The 19,495-nt window shown below is 39.8% G+C and overlaps 1 protein-coding gene across 1 annotated transcript; it reads right to left on the bottom strand.

Annotated features, from left to right (window-relative positions):
* Positions 1 to 4,584: 4,584 nt before the first annotated feature.
* On the bottom strand, positions 4,585 to 18,083 carry LOC126512410 (guanylate-binding protein 4-like). The gene is made up of 11 exons (XM_050160185.1): positions 17,923 to 18,083; positions 15,871 to 16,066; positions 14,160 to 14,287; positions 12,934 to 13,043; positions 12,579 to 12,775; positions 10,918 to 11,163; positions 9,794 to 10,074; positions 8,777 to 8,989; positions 7,562 to 7,664; positions 7,057 to 7,250; positions 4,585 to 6,784 (listed from the first exon to the last, which is right to left on the bottom strand). Exons 2-11 carry the CDS (start codon positions 16,040 to 16,042, stop codon positions 6,545 to 6,547), a joined length of 1,884 nt encoding a protein of 627 aa, XP_050016142.1. The 5' UTR covers positions 16,043 to 16,066; positions 17,923 to 18,083; the 3' UTR covers positions 4,585 to 6,544.
* Between the last annotated feature and the right edge of the window lie 1,412 nt (positions 18,084 to 19,495).

Raw genomic sequence — 19,495 nt, 5'->3', positions numbered from 1 at the left:
GAAGGAGAACACATGACTCAGTCAAGTCTGTTCGTGGAGTTAACAATACTGGGTTGTTCCTTCTCTGCCCCAATTGACAAGAAAAGTTCCCCGTGTGCTTCCCCCCCACACACACTTTCTAGAGACTTCCCAGACTACTCTTTCTTTCTCAGAACCATTGTGTATCCCTAACCTTAATCTACAAATCCAAAACTTCAAATCCCCCCAATTGCTGGTGGCCACGTCAGAGAAGCAGCAGATGGCAACTGAAGTTCAAGGTCTTGAGGACCCACTGTTAGGGTCCTCAGGAAGTCCTGAAAAGACTGCCAGACACCATGCAATCAGCAAGAGCAGGTACTATCTAGAAGGTAAAGGTAACAGTGTACTGGGGCTGCACCTCCAACAAAAAGCAAAATGGTGACCACACATCAGACAAAGAGGCAAAACAGGCTGCTTTTAAGCACAACCAAAGGAATTTTAAAAGCAGTGTAACATTCTTCTTTGGATTGGCTTGTGGAAGTGACAGTCATATTAGTACATTTCTAGTTGGTTAGGACTAGCAGAGGCAGGCTAAAGCTGTAGTTTCTCCATTCTAGGGCCGATCTGGACAAATCCTAGGCTTCTCCTTATTTGGTTATACCTGTAGGGGAGGAGGGACAGGAGTTGACCCAGGCATACTTGTCAGGGATATTGGTGATTGCTTGCCTTTTGTTGGTGAACTGAGACCTAGTTCTTAATAGCGTTATGAGGAGCCACTCATGGTATTCACCTGACCCTCCTACCAGAATCTTGGTTACTCAAGGCCCCTGATACCACAGGTTACAGAATGTCTTTTGCTTCTGTTGCTGCTATCTTTCTGTGGTATCTGGCATGGCTGAATGGGTGTGGAGAGATTCCCCATGGCCGTGATGTCATGTGTTTAATCTCATGGAAACATTTAGTTTAACGGGGTATTTTTACTTGTGGATTATTATAAAGATGATTCCTCCTAAGGTGTACTGTCTAATTGATAATAATAATATTAGCACTTCTCTCACTTTCGCCACTTTTTTTTTTAAATAAAACTCTTAAAACTCGGGTTTTGTTGTATATCTTGTGGTCAGTTCTTACGCATAGTAATAATGCAGAATTCTTAAAGGCATTTCAGATTCTTACTATTCTTGCTTTTTCTGATTTGTATTCCACCACGAGAAATGGAAAGCTCATATACAAATTGCTCTGTTCAACTGATCACAAAAGGAATGAACACAAAGCTCACACTTGAACCTAACTTAAAACCTAGTATATACAAGTGAATATGAAAAAACAAGGTTGGAGCGCTAGGGAGTCACAATGGTGTATTTCAAGGACAGGGTGAAAGAGAATTTACAGTGGTTCAAAGAGACTCGGAGAACCTGGTCGATTAGCCTGGGGTAAGAAACAGTAAGCAAAAAAAAAAAAAAAAAAGAAAGAAAAAAGAAACCCTGTCTTAAACAAGGTGGAAGATGATGCCAGAATCAGAAGTGTCTTACATGCCCACGTTCACACACACACACACACACACACACACACACCATATAAAAATCTTTCCAGAATTGTATTTTATTTCACATGAATAGAACCTATGAAAAACATGACTTTTTTCCATATTATAACACAAGAATTCAATGGAATGTGACTTACTCCAAGTAAAACTTGACTATGGTATAACGGAAGTAAATTTATGTGCTTCAAAGTAAAGCAAAATAGCAAATTATTGTTTGAAATTGTTTTAAATCTAGACATAAGCATTTTTCTTCCTTACTCACGTCCTATAGCTAGTCCATACCAAATCATTTCCATATCAGCTAGCACTCATTAATAAAGATGTTTCTTAGCGTGGTCTGGCAATGTTGGAAAATAGCAGGAAAAGCAACAGTCAGAAATAACCATAATTTTTTGAACATATTCAACTGTGTGGTAGCCAAACTACATATATATAGTTCTGCACTATATATGTAGTTCAATCATTATCACTCCATAAATTAATTTAAATAATTTTCATCAATATTCTGGACATGCCGATGGTTTAAAATCAAGTGGTTGCTATCCTTTACCTAAGATGAAAGTATCAAATTAGTTTGTTACCAGCTTTTGGGTTCAAGCATAATGCATGGTCAGAAAATGTAAATTTAATAAACTCTACGATAAGATACAGCTGATGTAGAAATTAAACTTCAAGACTGGTCTTAAGTATTTATTTCTGAACATGCCAAGACATTCTTTACCCTTTCAGTTTTTCAGAGAAACGTAAAACCACGCAATTATTACCAGGACTAAAAATTCTGGTAACTCTACACTCTAAGGCTGGAATTAGATGAATTTATTTGAAACACATGAACTTAAGTAATGTGTGGTTTCTTTTTTACATTATCTAGATTTGAAATATCTGTGTTTCAGAATATGAAATTATAATATAAATTGACAGATTTTTATAATGGCAGATAGGCAATATTAGTCTTCTAAGGAAAATCAAGAGAGAAAAATCAATTTTTTTTTCTTTCTTGGGAGTAAAAAAATTAAATAGAAGAAAAACAACAGCCTGATTCCCTAAAAAAGGCTATAACTGAGGAAAACAGTATTACTTTTAAGACACTTAAAATCACTATCCCTAGCATCATGAATAATGTAATACCACCTAATTCTTATGCATAACAGTCACAACACACACACACACACACACACACACATAAAAAATACAAACACTGCGTGGCAACTAAACACCTGCAGAGTAAAACCGGAGTCTAACTCACAGAGCTAACAAGTCACTTACATTGTAACAGCTTGTTTAGGCCTGCCTGCAGACTAGCAGATTTTAAATGATGTAACAAAACTCTGGTTGTGACACTTTATTCTGGTAGCTGCTCCACTTCATCTACTTTAATACTACTACATTCTGCATCGTATATTGCAAAAATGTGTATAGAAACTTGAAAGGGAGCTGGGCGGTGGTGGCGCATGCCTTTAATCCCAGCACTCGGGAGGCAGAGGCAGGTGGATCTCTGTGAGTTCGAGACCAGCCTGGTCTACAAGAGCTAGTTCCAGGACAGGCTCCAAAACCACAGAGAAACCCTGTCTCGAAAAACCAAAAAAAAAAAAAAAAAAAAAAAAAAAAAGAAACTTGAAAGGATCTTCCATTTTCCGTGAGGGAGACATCATTTAGTCCGCATCATTGGCACATATTTGTAAAACATTTGGACACTGTAAACATTAGAAGTTTTATGATCAGGAATGGCAGGTGTACGCTCTACTACAGTGATGCTGGTGGATGTCTACACAAGGCGTCCGAGTGCTGTCAATCAATCAGAGGTAGGACTTTATCAGTGATTTGCTGCTGTCACGAGCGGTGCATCAAGCCTTCACAGCTTTTCAAAGTTGTTTGCCTAGAATTACCAATGCTTTTAGTTTTTCAGCAGCAAGAGAATCAAGCACCAGGGGAACTAAAGGGTCACATCTCCATGGCACTGACGAATAGAAATGTCTTTTTTTCCGAGCTATGGATAGGACCCTGTGGAAACAAATTCCAAAGTGGAAGCCAGCATCTGAGATCAATGGATGCCAGCCAGTTTCTGTCATGTGAAAAAAAAAGAGGGGGACTTGATTGGGAGAGGGGGAGGGAAATGGGAGGCAGTGGCAGGGAAGAGACAGAAATCTTTAATAAATAAATAAATTTTTAAAAAATAAATAAATAAATAAACAAGGTGAAAAAAAAAAGCAGTGGATAAAGATAATGTGCCTCCCTGAGAAAATGCCCCTAAATAATTCTGTTAGAAGGGATGCCACAATTCAACTCTCGATCTATCAAAGCTTTTACATTTTCTGCTGCCTGTTTCATTCCAGATTCATACTCCCGGGAATCTGGTGATAGTCGGGTAACACCAAACCAAGAAGGCATAGCCGTATTCAAATTCAATGTAATAGGCATAACAGGCACATGGACAGATGCATTTCATGTGTGAACTTCTGATACCTGCAAAGGAATTCTGCCCATCTGTGCCCAGTTTCTCCTCGCAATCTGGAAAGAAAATTACAAGGGTGGTAGCCTTCTGAGCAGTGGGCAGTGGTGTAGCCATGTTATTGCCATACATCCACTGACTGGCAGACAATGCACACTAAATAAAAATTTTTTAAATAGATTGCCTTTATTTTTTTTACTTTAATTGAAAATAGTTTAATTGAATATACATTTATATTTAAATTTATAATTTGTATGTTTATAGTATATATATATACATATATATATATACCAGGATTCATATCAATGCAAATCTCTATAGTATATCCTCCTTTAAATGTAAACACACAAATTATAAACAATATTTGGGAATATGGTCGTAGTTCTGTCCATACTGCTTCCTGCTGTTTGGGGGCGCTGTTAATCAGATCTTTCAAGGTATATCATCTCAGTGTGCTAGGCTCATCTCAGTCAGCAGCTGGGCAAAGTAATTTTTTTGAGGGATGTTCAAGGAGATCTTTCAGGGGGTCTTATTCCATGAAACCACACCAGTCTGGAAGCAATCCATAGGCTCTCATCCTCTGTGGAAACAAGAGAAGAACCTCTTTTCCAAAGCAACACATCCTCAGATCCAAATTTGGAAGTCATGTTACCTTTATAATATATATGCTGGTTTAGCTTAGCAGCCCATACAATAAAATGTCTCTGTGTACTTAGCTCCTTCACAGTCAAAATTTCAAAGAAAACATAATGATATACATAATCCAGACTCTCTGTCTTGGCTTATTTTTCTTTACTCCTTTTAATCTATGACTGTCTTTGCTTTGTCTCTTTATAGTCTTTTTTTTAAAAAAAAAAAGGTTTACTTCTTTTCCAACTCTCTATACTCTTTTTCTTCCCTCTTCCAGGCCTATATACATTTTCCCAAAACTGTGACCCATTTAGAGTTCTTTTATGTCTGAATCTGTCCTTATTGCATTATCTGTAATTCTTTACTGTCTTGAAGAGCTTTTAAAATGATAAGCAGCTTGGTTGCAGCTGCTCTGGATGCTGGCTCCACCTCTCTCCCATTTTAAAACGGTGGAGGCTCTGGGGCTCAGCACTTTAACCCTGAGAATGAGCATGCAGCACACAAACCCTTTTTATCTGAGTAATAGCTAAATCTGCCATGTAGAGTACTGAGCAACCTGGAAATACCTCTGTGTATGGAAGCAGGAATTTGCCATGCTCTTCTGCTGGTGCACACCTAGTAGACCGATCTTGCCGCCTGCCCAGGCAAGGAGTGCTATGCTGTGGGCAAGGTCTCAGCTACTTTCCTCCCAACTCCAAGTGGGCACACAAATACTCAAGCCCACAAATGCCATTCAAATGCTCCATAGCCAGAGTTTGACCTGGCACCATAGTCCAGGAAGCCATGTTTTAAAACCACGCAGCTTTTTTTCTGCTATGGCTAAATCAGGAAAATCTCTATTAAAGGAGCCATGCCTCTGCCCACCTCTAGCAAACAGAACTCACTCAAGAAAATGCCTCTACCAAACCATGCTTGACTCTGTTCTTTTGTCCATTTTAAGCTTTTTAGATTTTACATGGATTTTGCTCCACCACTTTGGAACACCAGCTGTTGCAAGGAACCACTTGTTTGTTTCCACAGCCCAGTTCCAAGCTGCCCGGCTAGCTTAGCCCCAAAATAATCACACAGAAACTGTGTTCATTAAATCACTACTTGGCCTATTAGCTCTAGCTTCTTATTGGATAACTCTTACATTTTAATTTAACACATTTCTATTAATCTGTGTATTGCCAGGTGGCTGTGGCTCGTCAGCTAAAGTTTCAGCATGTAGTAATCTGTCAGCTCCATGGCATCTCTCTATCTGGCTTCCTTCTCCCAGCATTCAGTCCAGTTTTCTCTGCCTACTTAAGTTCTACCTTGCTATAAGTCCAAAGCAGTTTCTTTATTCATTAATGGTAATCACAGCACACAGAGGGGACTCCCACATCACATGGGTCTCTGTACTTATTTCTATATGCTACAGGAGGAAACATTTCTAATGATGGCTGAGCAAGGCCCTGATTTATGAGTAGAGCAGAATGACATTAGGTGTCATTTTATTGCTACTTTTGGGGTGAAATGTATAGGAAAGTAGTATTTGGTTTTACTCTCTGGTTCTTGGTCGCACTAGCAGTTATAAGATTCATTCTGTGGAGTGGACCTTAAAGTCAGATCAGAGATTGGCTGGTTACTCCTAAGTTTTGTGTCTCCACTGTACTACCATACTTTGCAGGCAGGACACTCTTATAGATCAAAGGATTTGTGGCTGATTGATGTTTGTTTTTCTTTGGTAGCATGCAGAGTGTATCCCTGTACCAAAGATGTTAGCATGTGGGGTGAAGGTTCTATGGGCACCAGCTTGACTTCTCCATGTTCAATGAGTTGAGTTATGTAGGTATTGTCTTCAGCAATGGGGACTTGACATCAATTTGTGGACAGTGACTTATGTATATTCTTGGTTTTTGAAACTTAATAAATGAAGTTAACATGACAAAGAGTTCAAAATTAATTCTCAGGAATAAAGACACCTTACCTACAGTTTTCTAAGAAGAACTCTTTGGCTTTTTCATTTGACTGCTTACAATTTTCAGCCCTAAACCAAATAACTTACCAGCACCAGGCAATACTGAAATTAGCACATTTCCAAACCCATCGAAGACTTGTGCAGCTAATGAGCTATTCAGATTCTGATTTTTTTTAATCACATTTTGTAGTAGGCTTATCTCATCACCCAGTGCCTCATATTTTGTTTTAAATCCCTCTTTAAGCATGTCTTCTTGGACCTGTAAAAAGGAAAATTCACTTGGAAAACCATGTTGTTTTTTTTTTAAGGTTAGGGGTTTGCACTTGCAACTCAAGTAATTAAGGACACATATCTATCACTCTACTAAAATGCACTCACTAATGAATTTCCCTAATAAATGGGTATGAGAAATGGTCAAAACAAACTGTATCCTGTATTTTCCTCAGCACCATTTGCAAGAGTGGAGATGTCAGACAAGACCAAACCTGAACAGTGTTCCTCTGATAATTTCTAGGGCTCACACGAGCGTACCTTCAACTTGTGTGCTAGCATCTCCTCTTGCTCTCTCAAAAGGTTCTTCCTTTCGATCTCCATCTTCTCGTGTAGTTGGTCCATATTTTCCTTGTAGCTTCTCTCTTGAGATTCCATCACTTGCTGCAGTTCTTTCTGTTTCTGTCTTAGTAGCTCCTGCTCTTGTTCCGCTGCCTCCTTCTGAGCCCGCTCAGCTGTCCCACGAGGGTTTGAAAGAGGCAAAACCCAACAGTCAGGACAGAGCTCTCCTTTCTTGGTCTGAGAGACATAGATGATTTTAAAAACATCTAGGGAGAACTCTGAATTCTAGGGCCCATACCTCAAGGGCACATTTCAGAACGATGCTGAAAGACACCTGCTACACCAGCTGAGTGAGACCATACCTACCCTTCTTAATCTCATAGCAGCAGAGTATGCAATCTATGGAGAAAGACCTTCCTGACCATACATCAGCAGGCTTAACAGAAGCCTTCCCATCCCCGTGAGAGTCAATCCTCTTATGTACCTTCCATGGCCTTCTGCCCATCAGTGAGGGCTTTGTCTGATTGCAGGATGAAGTCCTCTATGGTAACCTGTGACTGTAGAAAGCTTTGAAGGACATGATTTGCCTAAGGAAACAGAAAAAAATGAAATTAACAGGCCACAAAAACACAATGCTGCCCTCTAAGTCCTATATATTTTCTCACCTTTCTTAAGATCCCCCCCTTCTGTTTCCTTTGCTTTAACAGTAGTAATTCAAATCTCTTCTGCAATTCTTGAAAATCTTAGGTGGTAGCCATCTCCCAAGTCTCCTTCCAAATAGTGTTTCACTTCTCAGACCAGGTTACAACCACAGAGCGCTAGGCAGAGCCTCAAAATTGCCCTCTCCATTGTTTAATGTACCCACACAGTTCTTGCCTGCTAGAATCCTTGCTGTGTTTAGACAGGTAAACACCCATTGATAATCTATCTTTTCTCTGTATCTTCTTTTAGGGGAAGCTTTGCTAAGCTGTCTTCTGATGTCTGCATGGTTGCTAAATATATTGAGATAACTGTTTTTCTGTGGTCTGACAATGCATCAGTGTCTCAGTCACTCCATCACACACCTCTTAAACGCACACAACAGTAGTCCATAATCACACCCTTATTCTGAGTATTATTCTGATTGAATATTATTGCAACCACCATGATATTAATTGCATCATTATTTCTGCTCTCTGTCTGTGCCAGGATAGTTCTTATTCTGAAGAATCCAACTGACTATAGTGAGGCAAGATCATCAGTATCTCATGGACAAGGGTGCCTTTTATCTTCAAACCCCACTATTTAGTTCAGAAAATAATTGCCTGGGTTAATCAATGGAACAAGTATTCTGCTCCAGTTAGTGTTATCCATTCTAAAGTTCTTTCAGGGAAACACTAATTTTATGACTTTATTGAAAGAGAAGGATAGAGCGATATGGGGAATATTCTTACCATACCATATACATGACTGTGTGCATGTGTGTATGAAAATTTCTTAATGTAACACAGTACCATGCACAGTATATACTATGAAATGTATAAACAATAAAACTTTAAAATAAATACATAAGAATTATTAACTCAGAACTTTATAATCTGGAAGTGCATAGGTAGACATACTCAGCCTTCTCCTCATGAGAAGTTCAGATCTAAGGAAGAAGAATAATTCCTAGCAACCCTGAGCAACATCTCCCTGTTGCTTATTCCTCATTTCTCACCTTCACTCCCTTCCTGGGCACTCGCTCATATTCCTGCTCCACATTCTTCCTGGCCTCTAAGTAGAGTCTGTGTCCACCAGGAACAGAGAAAGCTCCACGTGAGATGTTCTCCCTCAGGTGCTCTGCAAGCTTCTCCAGCTCAGCCTGGCAGTAACTGAGAGATGCTTCTTCATTCTGTCGAAGGAAATCTTCCTTATGTTCCTCTATGGCAACCTGGCAGGGGATGATAGAGACCCAGAAAAGGAAGCTCTTGGAAAACAGATCCAACTTTGATCTTGGGGGAAGTAATAAACTTAGATGTGGAAATTACACCATGGGTCAGGAAACTCTCTTCACTGCCATGTCTGAGTCACCATGGACACCCCATGCCTTTCCAGTGGCCAGGCTCATCCCCTGTGAAACAATAAGGTCTATCTGCAGGACCTTTGGCTCTTTTAGCAGCACTGAGATTAACAGTGAACAATTCGCCAGCTGATCAGTGGGGCATGGTTGGCAGGAGTATCTCCTTCAAGAATTAATATGGAGGAAAATACACGTATGAAAAAGCTATTCACACAGGGACAGGAACTTTACATAGGTTTATGAGCTCTTCATTAATTCCTCCATGAAGAACATGAGTGTGTAGAGACAGAATAATAAAACTTTGTATTATACTTAGAAATTCCAGTCCAAGGGATTCCCCTGCTTATGAGGCTCCCCAGAGCTTTCGGGTGAGGGCTGAACCCAGTTTACAACATGCTTCAGTCTTCTGATGCCCTGAGCAGAGCACACAAGCCTCCCTGCACCGTGCTTATAGTCTACAAAACTGAGCGGATATATATGTGCTTTCTCATCCTGATGTGTTTATTGAAAATTCTTTTGTAGCAATGAAAAAATTATCAAGTCCCTGAATTTGATCTTGTAGAAACTTGTCACTCACAAGAATCCAGATGAATGGCAAAGTCAAAATGGCAACTGTTTCCAATACTCCTAAAAGTGGATATCGGGAAGGAAAAAGAAGAGGCACAGATACAGTACCACCAGCTTCTTCTGGAACTGCTGATTTTCATCCTTGAAGGAGTGCTCCATAAAGACAGCAATGGCTTCCTTCTCACAGGCTGTGTGCACATTGAGCAGATCCTGGAGTGTGTTTGTGGGGAGCCTCACTAGCTGGGCCATCCGTTCAGTGTAGTGGTCAGTTGCCTTCTGCACAGCTATGAAGTTCTCACGCTGGGCCAGAGTGGTCACTGCATTCTCCAAGCAAGGCACTGCTCCACTATTGATGGCATCCACATAGGTCGTCACCAGAGTTGCCAGTCCTGACCAAGGCAAGAAACTGAAGGTTAAATATCAAGCTAACTATTGTTAAATTCGCATGATTCACCCAACAGCAATGAAATACTAAATCACTTAGGCAATGAATATTTCATGCATGAGAGTAAAGCCTATTTGGTTGGACCCAACCAAAAATAAAAGTGATAATGTTTTTCGAAAGTTTTGAATTTTAGGACAATAAGAGAGCATTATGGGAAAGGAGCAGCTCTTCTGCGTATTGGCATCATGTGACTATACAGAGATATTTCATTGAAGGACATGTGTATATTGTGTTGGGGGATTATGTGTCTGCATGGTTGCATGTATTTGTGTGTGTCTGTGTGTAGAGGCAAATGGCAAGCCTTGATGATCTGCTTGTCTCTGTTTCCCCAGGTACAGGTGTGCAAAATCACTCTCAACCCTTTCAGGTGGACTCTGGGAATTGAACTCATGATTGTAAGCTAAGCACTTTACTGACTGAACCATCACCTGAGTGCAAAAATAGTGAATTTATAGCTCAAATTCACAATGAACTTTTAGGAACCTTGGTCTCTTACTTCCTTTAGAACTGTCTTTTCTAACCAGAGAAGCAGCTGTGCCCTTGAACATTATTTCAAACCAGGTATTCCCTCTTTAACCTTAGTCCTGCTTCTTTGATCATTAGCCATTTCATAAGCTTTATTAGGTTTCAATAAGACTCCATATAGAGAGATACTATTTCAGAAAGACGAAATTTTCTGAATAGCATAAACAACTCTTTCTCTGTATGAGACACTAACCTTTAATCAAAAATTTTCAGCACACTATTTCAAAGTAGAGAGATATTGCTTAGCCCAAAGGTAACTCACTGTTTCCATTGACAATGATTCCCTCTTTCAAGGTCTTGGCCTTGGAATTGGAGAAGATGTAAGAGCAGAATACTTTCGATTGCGCTTGGAAATTGGGATCCAACTCGTCTTCTGGTATTTCCTCAACATGGACTAAGAGTTCTTTCTCTTTTGTAGGTCGATCAAAGACAAAACATTTCCGTTGTGGAAAGAAATGCCTGATGCATTCTCTAGGCATGTTAGCATTTCGGGCTTTGAGACCCCTGCCTGTAAAAATATGTAAAAGAAATTAGTTCTTTAACAAAACGGCCCTCAGGCTCAGGGCCTGGTGTTTTCATTTCCAGAGAACCTGGGGTCACAGTTGTTCTCTCCTTCATCTCCTATAACCCACCACATGCTCTTCGTCTGAGCATCTTGGACAATGACAAATCCATTTCTGCTTAAAAGTAAAGGGCAATAAAGCAATTATGATGATAAAGAGTACCAGCTATCCATGGGATAAAGGCAACTAATTTTTGGTCTTCCTAGTGTTTGGTACAGACCCCAGTGGATTAAGAATTTAGCAAACATTTACTGGACAATTAACTAGTGGAGTCAAAGTGTTAGAAGACGTTTTCTGACTTTCCAAAATCCTTGTCATAAATGAAATTTGAACCTTAAAACAAAGTGATCCAGAAAACAATGAGATGCTACCAGGAAAAATGAAAGATGGCATATGATATCAGGTCAGGAGAGAAAAGCACCAATATCATAAATACTTCAGAAGATTCTGTGCCTTGACAATTATGATGAGTAATACTAACTTACATGCAATGTAAAAGCCTCTTTTCTTTGCTAAATAAGAGTCTGTTAGTGTTGACTGAGAATTACAGCAATCCCGTGCCATACAAATATTCAATGAATGTTTGTTGAGAGAAGAAAATAAATGAATGAATAAAAATGCAGAGAGACCTCTCTCAATATCTAAATATCGTATATTTAAAAATAGATACAATATTAAATATGTTAACTGTGAGGCTGTCAAGAGAAAAGAAAATGGAAAATAAAGATTTAAGTTCTCTGTAAGAAAATATTGATTTTTTTCTGAACTATTCATAATACATCTTTATCTGAAAAAGATTAAGTAGTCAAGTAGTAATAAATATACTGTACAAAAGAATTACAATTTGGAATAGATCATTTCATGTGATTTTATAACATCTGTGTACTCTCTGTATATATGTGTGTATGTATAAAGTTAAATATATATATATATATATGGTTGGAATATATGTATGTTAAGGTTAAGTTATAATATATATCATATATATTATCTATATGGTGTGGTTGTGTGTGTATGTGAAGAGAGATAGAGGAGAGGGAGAGAACACAGAAATCCTTTATAAGGAGCATAATATGTGGGGTATGAACATTATAGAAAGTATTACTATCCAAATAACATTTTTCACAATTAATTGATTTAAGATCATTTGGTCCAATATTTGAGCCTCATTGTTTCCATTGTATTTAAATTCCAGCAGCTGAAGATTGTCCAGGATAATAACCATGGAAAATGCTCACTAATTGCTTTTCAGTTATCAGTTTATTACTGGCTAAGAGTTCAAATTAGGGTAAAAGTAACATTTATGGCAAGTAATGAATGGGAGAGTTAGCTCCTTCCCTCCCAAGCCAGGCTCTGATACCTGGAATCAGCTTCAGGGCATTCTCCAGGTACTCATCCGCTGTGATGGCGCGTCCATCTAACTTCAGCTCCAGAGTGAAATCCCGAACAGTCCAGACAAAGTCCGGAAAGAAGCTCACAAACTCATCAGAATCATCCATTTCTTCAGATTGTGAAGAGGATTTTGTTCTGATCAGCTCGGTCAGTTCAGTCACATAGCTGGGACCTTCGCTAAGGAACAAAAGGCAACATTCTACCCTCCTAGAGGTCTTTTACAAACCCATTTCCTCAGTCTGAAGTACTGAGTAACATAAGCCATATTCCCAGCTGTCACTCTTTTAAATTAATAAAACATGGTTCTGTCCCTGGAAGGATACTGCAGCTGCTCCAGGGCCTGGTGGTTGATGGTGTTCATGCTGTTGTAGACAAAGGTGCTGCTTAGGAGCACAGCCAGGGCGAAGATCCACGAGTCATTCTTAGAGTCACCCTAGAGGACACATGAAGACGAGGGACTTCAGAATCTAACCTCCATTCTTTCACTTGTTTATTGGCTGCGTAAGCAGAAATACATCAGACTGATAGAATGAAGAATAATGATTTGAAGAATAAAAATTCTTATTTCCTTTTCAGCATTGAAACTGACCTTACCAGTTTCCATAACCAGAATCAATGACACTGTCCAACTATGCAAAATATTTGCTATAGTGCTTAGTACAGTCCACGTGCAACAACACCATACCATTTAATTAACAGGCTATCAATTATGTCATATTAGAGGCTGTAATATTTACTCAGATCCAACAACTGCTCATGACACATCTACAAAATACGAAGTACTACATTCATCTGTAAGAATGCAGATTTTCAAGTAACAATAGGAAGGAAGAGGCAGACCTGTAAGGACAGAAATACAACCATGATGACCAGCTGTGCCAACAGTAGAACGCAATGCTAGTACACGGAGAAACATGATTAACTTTAGTAAGTGAAAGGAGGGCTGTCGCCGGGTGATGGTGGCGCACGCCTTTAATCCCAGCACTCGGGAGGCAGAGGCAGGTGGATCTCTGTGAGTTCGAGACCAGCCTGGTCTACAGAGCTAGTTCCAGGACAGGCTCTAAAGCCACAGAGAAACCCTGTCTCAAAAAACAAAAAAAAAAAAAGAAAGGCGGGCTGTCTCACTTTAGTGTGACTGTGTACCTGGGCTGTGATGGCTATGGTAGGAAAACAGCTTCTTTTTAAATACTTGCTGGTAGATGTAATTATAGATTTAAATAAGTCACACATGTGGCAAGCTTAATACTCAGTAAATAAAAAATATTATATCACACTGGTCATATTAATGCCTCGCATGTCTATCTGGTTTGACCGAAGCAGAGGCTACGTGTGAGGATTTGGAAGTTCAGGCTGGAAGCAATATTTAAGGTAAGATGTGCTACTCTGAAAGCCAGGCAAATAGATTAGATGCTACCCAGTCCCACAAACTCCAGAGACAGTGGGTCGCACTCTATCATGTTTGCGATTCTTGCAACCAGCACGGAAGGTGAACTAAAGCTGCAATCAAATGGCTAGACTCAAGGCTAGCCCCCATAACTCTCTGACTTACCTTTTCCACATCACCTAGACCCTCTGTGTCGAGAAGCACAAGGGTGAACTTTGACTTGGTGGGGTGAGGCACACACCACATCCAGATGCCCTTAGTTTCAGACCTCACTGTGGTGCCCAGATTGAAGCCTGCAAGAGAGAATAATGAAGCCATGTTCATTCATATTAATCCTTAGAATATAGGAGACAGAAGTTCTACCCACAGTGGCACTGAGCTGATCCAGGTACAAAATATTAGGAGGAAAGAAGCCCTTGCATGTTCCTTATAACAAGAGGAAGGTAGTGGGAAAGGGCAGATTGAATGACTTAAATTTTCAAAGACTTGAGTGTGTATTTTACAAAATAAGGCATGAGAATTACTAGATATGAAGAACTGCCCCACCTTGTCTATAAGCTGGTGGCACAGACCCAAACTAGCCACATTAACAGAAATTAAAATCAGATGGAGTTTTTATTTTTTTAAAAAAATGCAGAATTCTCTATTGTTGTTAATAAACATGTGAACTACATATGAAGTCTAAAAAGGAATTTGATGCCATGAGGAAACACTGAACACACAGACGTCCTGAAATCTAGGTTCACTCCTGGTTATGTTCCACTAAGAGAGGTCTGTGCAAATCTAGGTTCACTCCTTGTTATGTTCCACTAAGAGAAGTCTGTGCAAAAGTGCCCCAACATAAAGACAAGCTCATGTGTGAAAACCTTGTCCTCCAAAAGAAGCTCTGCAAAGAAATTGATGCTCACTACAACAAATGATATTTTCACATATTGACATACTATAAAATTTTAAAGTAATTTAATAATACTTACAACAAGCAGGATAAACTTTATAAATTTGTGATCAAAGGAAGCCAGAGACCTCAGACAACATGTGTTGGATGTAGTCTGATGCATTAAGATAGACAAATATGCTTTATATAAATATGTATAAGTAGACTTGTTAAGAAGATTAAAAGTAGGTCAAAGTGAACTGATTTTTATAGATGCACAGTTAGATTTTATAAATGATTTTGTGAACCAAAAAGTTTGTTTATGAAAATAAGAATATTGATGAGCCTTGGGAGAGTATAAGATGATATGCATAAAGTATTTGAATACTAACAAAGCTTTATATTTTGACCTGGCCAGTAAAAAAATAAGAATTATCTTTATTAATTATGCCATATACTGTATGTAATTTATGTAATTATGTATTACTACATATACATATTTGAAAAGACTTCATAGAGAAATGTATATAGTTATTAAAATGCTGTGGTGAAGTAGGGCAGAAAAATAAAAAGGTAACTCAAAAATAATATGACACAAACTCAAATCTTCTCTCCCCTTTCCCTCTCCTCTTTTACTTTTCTTTTTTCCTCCTTTCTCTCTTTTCCCATCTTTCTCTCCCTCTATTGTTCACTCCTTCTCTCTCTCTCTCTTTCTTTTTCTGCCTCACAGAGCGATACTTTCAAAACCGAATTGCCCACCCTTCCTTCCTTCTCTTCCTCCCTTTCTTCCTTCCACCATCCCATCTTTATTATTTTAATAAACAAAACACAGTGAATTGCATTTGCATTAACTCCATAGTAAAACTAAGATGTGAGAAAAGGAAGGTGATGGGAATTGATCTGATGATTGATCAATCTGATGATCGGGAGAAAATGACCAATTTGCATTGCTATGATTCCAAACAAATGGCCTCTGTCCTTCTGTCTGAGGACAGCACTCACCGTGGTTCTGTCCTGCCAAGCGGTTCATCAGGTAGGACTTCCCTGTACGGTACAGTCCTACAATGGCCACCACCACCACAGGCTGAGTAATTTTCTCAAGAATGTTTAGTGCTTCGGGATTCACTCTCAGCTCTTGATTCTCATTTTCCACTAGGCAGATAGGAGCCTCCATGCTGGCACTAGATGTTATGGTAACCTGCAAACCCAAAAAAATCATTCTCAGGAGAGTATGAGATCTCCAAGCCACCTCTAGTGGCATGTCAATTGGCGTGTATTTATACAATGAGTGCATCCATTTCAGTTTTTGGTGTGGGGTTATTTTATCTTTGTTGGGGTTGAATGACAATTTTTCAGGAATCTCTCTAAAGCAAACACTCCAAAACCAATGAAAGTGGAAGAGAAGAGATGTATTCACCAGTGGACCAAAGTCAGGATGGTTCCTGAAGGTTTCTGTCTGGGGTCTATTTTGCATTCACATTTATACTGGCAAGCAGGCAAGCAAGGGTGATTTTTTTTTTAGAAGCACACATGGCAGAAAGCTTTTTACTTTACAAAGACGTATGTTACATTTGTCAGACGTAAGCTTTTGGAGTCAGGTTAAGGGCAACAGCCTGTTGGGTTTTATCCATTTCTCCAGGTTGTTCTATTCCAGCGAGCAAATGAAGTCACGCTTGGCAACAAGCCGTACAAACATGGAGCTTTAAGTCAATCTAGTAACTGGTCTTTTCTGCCTTATTTTACTTCAACAAAGTCTTATGTGACCCACGCAAGGGCCAAACTTTCTATATAGCATAGACTGGCCTCAAACATCTAATCCTGACACCACGCACTTTTTTCTATTGAGATTACACACATGCATCATCTTACTTGGCATTCTAATTGTGATTTTTCTTGGGCGGTAGGCGGAAGTTTTGCTATGTTTTCAATTTTTTTTTTTCAGGTAGTATTTCACCAAGCCCAGGATGGCTTCTAATTTTTTTTAATTTTTATTTAATTTATTTATTTTTCAGCAGCAAAGACTGATCTTGAACAATTGATTCTGGTGCTTCCACATCCTGAAAAGCAGGAGCATGGATGAATAACACCATGCTGAATTTATATGGTGCTGAGGAGTGAAGGTTCATCAACACTAGGCAAGCAATCAACCAACTGCGAGCAGCCCCAGGACCTTCAGCTTCCTTCCTGCACAATGATAAGTGACATCATCCCACATCTGTTTCATGCCCGTGGTGTGAAAGATGACACATGAATATTATTTCTCTTCAGTGGCCAATTTCTCTGAAAATGCATCCTAATCAATAAATACTTCTATGGGCAAAGGTCTGAAGGTGGTGTCAGATTGACATTATCTCATAAAAGTATCCTGTACTTTAAAGACGATTTATTGCCTTTCCTTTTCTGGAGTCACACAGAAGAGAGTTAAAACTGCCTCAGCCCTAGATTTTTCACAAGTTGTCAAAGCTGTCTAAAACTGTTCTTGGATGAATGACACCCTGTGAAACAATACATGAAGGTACACAGGCTTAACTGCTGTTTTTAACCTTTGACTAGAAAGAGTGTGACTGACTCCACCCCTCGGGGCACGGGAGTGCAGCTGGTACCACAGAGATGCTTCAAACCCGCATAGCGGATTTAGTCTGTCTGACATAACATGACACGGCTCTGTTTTCTGTTTCTTCAACTTCAGGAAGCACACAGGGAGAGAGCAACTAAGGATCCTGGGGTTAGGTCCCTCTGTAGTAGAAAGAACTTCGCCCCCTTATGGTGGAGATGTGTACAGGATTGCACAGACCAAAACTCAGGTTCCTCTTGGAACCTCGCTCGCATCCCCCATCCCTGATCATGGCTGATGCACCAGAGCCACGGCGCCTCCCTCCCGTGCGAAGCAGCGCCCGGTTCACACGCCCTGGGGCAACGGAACCGCTTCCAGTCACCTTCAGCCATCCACCAGTGTAAATTGAACCAGGGTAGAATTTGCGCCCTGGGACCTCAGGACCTTGCTGTAGCCCCTTAGAAATTTGTGCCTTGGGTACCGAGCCGCGGGGCACTCACCTGACTGCAAGGGACGAGTCTCAGCTACCCTGGCTCAGCACTCTTAAGCTTGCTGCTGCGTCTGGCTTTCTCCAAAGTTCTATTCTTTAGAAAGAGGAATCAAACAGGATATTGCACCCACCCAGTTGTGGAGATAGAAAACCGAAACTGAAACTGCCTTAGCCTGTTTATTCTTGCTTTCTGAGTTTTGCACTGTTTCCAGGAAAGGAGACGGAATCTGTGGGAGACCAGAGAAAGTCCATAGTTCTGTGCCAGATGACCAGGCGAAAACAAAAATAATTTGCTGAGTCTCCAAATATGGACTTTTATTGGAGAATAACAGTTTGGCAACGGGGATATGCCAACTCCTACCACAGTGAGCTATCAGCTTATTTGAAGATGTTGACACAAATGGCTATTTTTAACTTAAAAATTTTCAGCCCATGCACATTAATACTGTACATATTAACAGGGTAATGGATGTTTACACATGTTTACACACATGATGTTGGGTGTAGATTGGGTTAACAGAGTTACTATTTCTTTTTGAGATGTGTACCTCCACTGTCACCAGCACTAGCCTCAGTGGGCAGCTGCACAAGAGAACACTGGCTTCTCTCTTTCCTACAGTTGCCACTGTAAAACAGCTTCCTATGTCTCCTGCCATGGAAGTTGTTCAAAGGCAAAAGTGAAATGATTGCAAAAGATGTTTTGAAACACTTAAGGAAGCTTTGCCTTCAGTGCCTTTGCCCAGATGTCTGCCAACACACAACAGTCTGAGTTGTCATCTTTGCCTGGTTAAGTGTTTGGCGCATTTCATTTAAGAAGGTTTTTATAGGAGGGGGAGGGAAATGGGAAAATTTTTTCTTTTGCAACAACTAAAAATAAAATAAAATAAACAAAAAAATTAAAAAAAAGAAGGTTTTTATGATTGGAATGTAACCTCATGTTGGATTGAGGAGCGTATATATTTAGACAAGAATAGTAAAGTGTCTGTGCTCGATGCCTCCCTGGGGTTCCCTAGGCATCATCTTACTGAGCTAGGGACTAGGGCAGGCCTGAGAACCATCCCTCAGTATGTCTTAAGGTTACTCTTCAGTTGGGAATGTAGGTTTGATGCCCATCTGCCAGTTAACTGAAGTAAACTTAGTCCACCAAGCAATGGAAAATGTGAACTCTGAAAAAAATACTAGTTGTCAGACTCAAGGCTGGGACATGAATGCAATGTATTGCAGTTAGTCAGGGTGATTTGGGCAAATAGCGGGAAAAAAAATACAAGCTTGATAACTTTCATGAAAAAAAAAGCATTTTTATGATGCTTTTTTCAAGACCAAATGGATCCGTTTCAGATTGACTTGTTTCCTGTAGCAAGATGGTAAAAACTACGGGAATGTAGAACTAAGACCCTGTTCAATGGAGCACAATTAGATCTTCCTGAAATTCCCAGAAAATAATGACCCAGCATGTGGGAGCACTGTAATAAGGTGAGTTCAAGGACTTCAGCAGAATCTAGATGGATTTGAGACTTTTATGAGCCATATGTCTGGGCTCCAGCATCCTCTCCTGCTCTTGGGCGGTTTTCTTTTCTCCTCTC

This window comes from Alexandromys fortis, unplaced genomic scaffold (assembly GCF_014885135.2).
Source record: "Alexandromys fortis isolate MF-2015 unplaced genomic scaffold, M_Fortis_MF-2015_v1.1 scaffold_124, whole genome shotgun sequence".
Lineage (NCBI taxonomy): Eukaryota > Metazoa > Chordata > Mammalia > Rodentia > Cricetidae > Alexandromys > Alexandromys fortis.
The sequence above is the reverse complement of the archived record's forward strand: the minus strand, read 5'-3'. Positions and strand labels throughout refer to the sequence as shown.